General features: G+C 42.9%; 1 protein-coding gene across 1 annotated transcript in view; it reads right to left on the bottom strand.

Moving 5' to 3' along the window:
* The window catches only part of MASP1 (mannan binding lectin serine peptidase 1), a gene marked incomplete at its 5' end in the record, with an annotated part of 50,592 nt that overhangs the window by 24,912 nt on the left and 19,680 nt on the right, over nucleotides 1–6,000 (bottom strand). The window contains 2 exons of the mRNA XM_015828086.1: nucleotides 3,593–3,667; nucleotides 4,620–4,757. Of these exons, the coding sequence (XP_015683572.1) occupies nucleotides 3,593–3,667; nucleotides 4,620–4,757 (213 nt within the window). The remainder of the gene's footprint in view (nucleotides 1–3,592; nucleotides 3,668–4,619; nucleotides 4,758–6,000) is intronic.

Below are 6,000 nucleotides of genomic sequence, written 5' to 3'. Positions count from 1 at the left end.
GATGGATGGATGGATGGATGGATGGATGGATGGATGGATGGATGGATGGATAGATGATAGATATAGATGAAAGGTGATAAATAGATAATATAAGATAGATAGATGATAGATATGATAGATGTTAAATAGAGATAGATGATAGATAGATGATAGATGATAAATAGATGATAGAGATAGATAGATATAGATATAGATAAATAGATGATAGAGATAGATGATAAATATAGATAGATGATAGACAGATAGATGACAGATAGATATAAAGATAGATTGATGATAGATAGATGATAAATAGAGATAGATAGATAGATAGATAGATAGATAGATAGATAGATAGATAGATAGATAGAGATGGATGGATGGATGGATGGATGATGGATGGATGGATGGATATAGAGATAGATAGATGATAGATACAGATGAAAGGTGATAGATAGATAGATAGATAGATAATATGATAGATAGATGATAGATATGATAGATGTTAAACAGAGATAGATGATAGATAGATGATAGATGATAAATAGATAGACGATAGATAGAGATAGATATAGATATAGATAAATAGATGATAAATATAGATAGATGATAAATATAGATGATAGACAGATAGATGAAAGATATAGAGATAGATCGATGATAGATATATGATAAATAGATAGATAGATAGATAGATAGATACATAGATAGATAGATAGATAGATATAGACAAATAGATAGATAGATATAGAGATAAATAGATAGATGGAAATATAGATAGATGATAGACAGATGAAAGATAGATATAGAGATAGGTAGATGATAGACAGATAGATAGATGACAGATAGATATAGATATAGATGATAGAAAGATGATAAATATAGATGATAGAGATAGATAGATAGACAGACAGACAGACAGACAGACCCCTGCCCTATATCAATAAATCCTTGTGGGGTCTGTTCACTGGCATGGATCTTAAGAGGGAAATCTACAAATTTCCATTTTATCCAAAGATTTTTGCCCATGGCATGATCTACCAGCAATGATGGAGACCCTGCACGTGGCAGGATCCATCATTGCTTATTTGCGGATCTCAAATACCTCGGTGGGATGGGAAGGCGCATGGCCGCGCATGCCTACGGTGGGAAAACAGCGACATCGGTCCGTCTAGCTAGGACAACACCCTGCTCACTCTTTGGAGCTGACCTAGGATCACTGGCAACACAACAGAACAAGTAAAGCTGTAGGGTTGTCGCTCGCACACCACCTTTGGCTCGGCTCTCCAGGATGACCAAGGCTAAAACATGAAGAACGGTGGCAGGAATTGGGTATGTCTATTTTAATGAGAAGAAGGACCAGGGGTGACATGATAGCGGTCTTCCAATATTTGAGGGGCTGCCATAAAGAAGGGGGGGGGTTTCCACCTCTTCTCCAAAGCGCCTGAAGGCAGGACAAGAAGCCACGGATGGAAACTAATCAAGGAGAGAAAACAACCTGGAATTCAGGAGAAACTTCCTAAGATTGAGGACAATTAACCAGCGGAACAGCTTGCCACCAGAAGTTGTGGCAGGTGCTCCAACACTGGAGGTTTTTAAGAAGAAATTGGACAACCGTTTATCCAGAATGGCATCAGGTCTCCTGCTTGAGCAGGGGGTTGGACTAGAAGACCTCCAAGGTCCCTTTCAGCTCTTATTCTGATCGATTGATTGAAATGGTCTAGGGGGCGGGGTCTCCTGCTTGAGCAAGGGGTTGGGCTAGAAGATCTCAAAGGTCCCTTCCAACTCTGTGATTCTGTAGTTGCTGGTCAGCAACTATAGAATCACAGCAGGTCAGCAGGTCAGCAGGTCAGTTCTTCCATGGCACGACAACGGGGTGACACCCATCCAGGCTGAATTGTGAGAGCGGGTGATGGAAAAAAAATAATAACACAAACGCCCAGCAAAGCGTCTGCTGTCCCATCGCTGTACTATTGAAGGCTGCAGCCAGGATAAATCAAACACCAACACATCGCTTGGTTCGCGCAACAGTGAGAAACTGTGAGAAACTGGCGAAGCGGGCACAGCAGCGCCTGCATTTTCTGCGCCGCATGAGAAAAGCGCATCTTCCTTCCCCTGTCCTGACCACTTTCTACAGGGGGACGATCGAGAGCATCCTGTCATACGGCATCACGGTCTGGTTTGGAAGCATCACTGCTTCAGACAGGAAGGCGGTGCAGAGAGTGGTGAGGACGGCCGAAAAGATCATTGGCAGTTCCCTCCCTCCCATCCAGGACATAGCACAGAAGCATTGTTTGAGCAGGGTCCGTAAGATTATCTGGGACACGACACATCCTCTTCACGACCTGTTTTCCTTGTTACCTTCTGGGAGGAGGCTTCATGGTATCCGAAGCAGAACATCCAGATTCAGCATCCAGAGTTTCATTCCATACAGCATTAACCGTCAACGCTGCAAATACTGTATATTCTTGCTTTGACAATATGCAGAACTGTCTGGTATTTTTATAGTTAAATCAGGCAACAGTGAAAGGGGAGGAGAATAAGGAAAGCCTGGGAAAAAGAAACCGGAAGTAAATCACATCTTTCAAGTTAATTGGAAGATGTGAACCATGACCCCAAAATAGGGGCGGGAAAAATGCCTGGAATGTATGGGCAACAGAAAAGAATCTCAGATCTAGGCATTTCCACCATGCCGTACTGACATCTCTGTAACCTTAATAAATGCTTTTAGGATAAAAATATGCCTGAAAGTCCTTTTAAGTGTTTCGTTAATCAGACACATGACATTAACCTTGCGAACTCTCAAGCTTCCTCCTTCCGTTATATATTCAAGACGGACAGCATTTAATATTTATTTGCTACGTGTATGTGTAGGGATGTGGGTCTATGCATATGTTGTTCATAGCATGTTTAGGTGTGCGTCATGTATGGGTTTCACTTTGAGAGCGGGCGACTAAATTTCATTTTCGATGTGTGCCGTTGTGCCCACAGTAAAAAAAAATGACAATAAAGGTTATCTCTTAATCTCTTCCTTTTGCGCACCCACTTCGCACGTGTGGAGAACTCCTTGGTGCTTCAAACCAGGGCAAACCCTGTGAATTTGGTCCTGCGAAAGCAAAGTCCAAAACCTACAACAGGTTGCAGGAACTTCAGTGGGCAATGCTAAGTCTCTACTACAAGCTCCAGTGCGATGAACGGAACCATGCGTCCCAATTTAACACGTCGTGTGAAGGCAGCAGCTAAAAACAGGTTGTGTCAAAGTTTAGTTTTGCAGCTTCCGTCTGACAACTCCACGCTTTCGGCGATTTCCTGACACACCCCAAGCACTGCTTCCTGCTCTCCCCAGCAAGAAAACCCAGTTAGTAGCCAGCTTGCCACCCCCTCAGCTCTGCCCTGTCCTCCCCGGGAAGAAAACCCAGTTAATAGCTGGCTTGTCTCTTCTGAAAACCGATGACACCCTCGAGATGTCTATTTTGACCTCGCTGATGGTTGCGGATGCAGGAAGCTTTGCAGAAGACGGTCACAATTTTGGCCTGAAAGAAAGGAGGCCGTGCTCGGTGTGTGTGTGTGTGTGTGTGTGTGTGTGTGTGTATGCTGAGAGCAATTGGAGTACCTGGCTGGCAGGAAGGCAAACGGGTCCCCAGCTCACTGCTTCTCCAAGCGCCTTTCGCGTCGCAGGTGAAGATCCCTGCCGAAAAGCAAAACGTGGAAATCTGGTTATGGGGGTGACCTCCGAGGCCGACACCTCCCCTTACAGAATTGCATAGATAAAATATATCCCAATATATTTTATTCTGTATTATACTGTTTCCGCCTTCCTTTAAAATATTAACGGGATCCACAAGGGACTGAGAATCAGTGTCTCCACTAGATAATCGGCCATCAAGCCGAAACTAAGTTAATCAACTAAAATGAGCAAATTGCTTCAACCCCCCCCCCCCCAATAGGTGACCTGGACCTAATCCACATATCAAAGGAGAAGGTCTACAAACACAAGCCGAGTTAATTAAATTAGGTCTCCCAGCGGAACCGCATGTTCACAGGAATCAACACACCTACACATACACGTGCACACACACATGCCGCTCAAGTGTCGTCCTAGAATCAGCACGCAGACACTTCCACGCCCTGGACTAGCTCCCCTTATAAAACACTACTGCTATATCCCATTTCTCTGCAGCTGCCTCTAGAGGCAACTGTTTTGCTTTTAAGAATAAATATTTCTTCTTTCCTTGCTGCTGTCTGGATCTCATTTTTATTTCTTCTTGCGCATCTTCGGCTCCGGTTAGAACCCCAAATTGTTCTTCCGACACTGAGGATGGACCATCTTGGACCAAAAACATCCTTCCCCGGTCCAGCCCTCCATATCTTAGCCCCGTTCTGTGACTGCGCTTGCATTCACAAAACACCTTTAACCTGGATCTTGACCTAACCCTCTTTTTGGGGGTTTGTAGAACAGCTAGAACCAGAAGCCAACCCAAAGGGCTGGGCTAACTCAACAGGCCAAGCCACGAAAGACCTCCCAGGGTATAGGCTAGCCAGCCAAAATCAGATGGGTTGTCTGAATGCATCTGCATGATAAAGAGGGTTGGGGACATACGAGCAAGGTGTTCTCCAGAGGCCCCCAAGCAGAGGCGCACCTGTGACATTGGGAACCATTTGGTAGAACGGCTCTTGGCAGAAATACCGGATCTCCGACTGGTACGTGGTCAGGTTTTGGGGCGTGGAGAAGGCGATGAAGCCGTGCGAGATTTCCCGGGGGACTTTGCAGTCTGCAACTGGAAAGGGAAACAGGAGGAAGAGGGTTACTTCTGAAAACATTTTATCACTCTCGTCTCGCCCTTTTCTTTGGAATCCATCTTGGCTTGTACCATCACAGCCGCCATCTTAGAACAGAACAGAACAGAACAGAATAGCAAATATAGAATGGAATGGAAGGGAAGGGAAGGGAATAGAATAGAATAGAATAGAATAGAATAGAATAGAATAGAATAGAATAGAATTGAATTCAGAATGAATAGAATAGAATAGAATAGAATAGAATGGAATAGAATAGAATAGAATAGAATAAAATAGAATTCAGAATGAATAGAATAGAATAGAATGGAACAGAATAGAATAGAATAGAATTCAGAATGAATAGAATAGAATAGAATAGAATAGAATGAATGGAATATAGAAATAGAATAGAATGGAATATAGAAATAGAAATAGAATAGAATAGAATGGAATATAGAAATAGAATAGAATAGAATGGAATATAGAAATAGAATAGAATGGAATATAGAAATAGAATAGAATGGAATAGAATAGATGGAATAGAAATAGAATGGAATGGAACAGAACAGAACAGAACATAACAGAATAGAATAGAAAGACAATAGAAATAGGAATAGAATAGAATAGAATAAAAGCTGGAAGGGACCTTGGAGGTCTTCTAGTCCAGCCCCCCGCTCAAACAGGAGACCCTATACCATCTCAGACAAGTGACTGTCTAGTTCTTAAGCCTCCAGTGCTGGAGCGCCCACGATTTCTGGTGGCAAGCTGTTCCACTGGTTAATCGTTCTCACTGTCAGGAAGTTTCTCCTTAATTCCAGGTTGCTTCTCTCTTTGAAGCAAAGCTTCAGATCATCCTGCAAAACGCCTCTGAGATTTTTGCCATTTGGTCGCCATGATTTGTCTCCTTCAAACAATGAATCATAGGAATTCTGGCAAATGACGAACGAGGTATTATTAGGCTGTTTTAGCATGCAGTGAGAAGGCATGAAAACAGATGAATTCAGTGAATAAATTAAAGCTCTCATATTGATCTGTCTATGTGCTGAGAGATCAGATGCAAAGATCATTTGGGGCCTGTAATTCAATACAGCTGGTCCTCAAGTTACAACAGCTGATTTAGTGACCGTCCCAACTGGCAACAGCCTTGAAAAAAGTGACTTATGACCGTTTTTCCCACTTACGACCAGTGGTGGGATTCAAATACCTGTACAACCGGTTCTCTTATTGGATGCAGGCCTGGGC

The sequence above is a fragment of the Protobothrops mucrosquamatus genome, unplaced genomic scaffold (genome assembly GCF_001527695.2).
Source record: "Protobothrops mucrosquamatus isolate PMUCROS unplaced genomic scaffold, P.Mucros_1.0 scaffold4218, whole genome shotgun sequence".
Classification (NCBI taxonomy): Eukaryota; Metazoa; Chordata; class Lepidosauria; order Squamata; family Viperidae; genus Protobothrops; species Protobothrops mucrosquamatus.
Note: the sequence above shows the minus strand (reverse complement) of the source record. Positions and strands in the feature narration are given on the sequence as shown.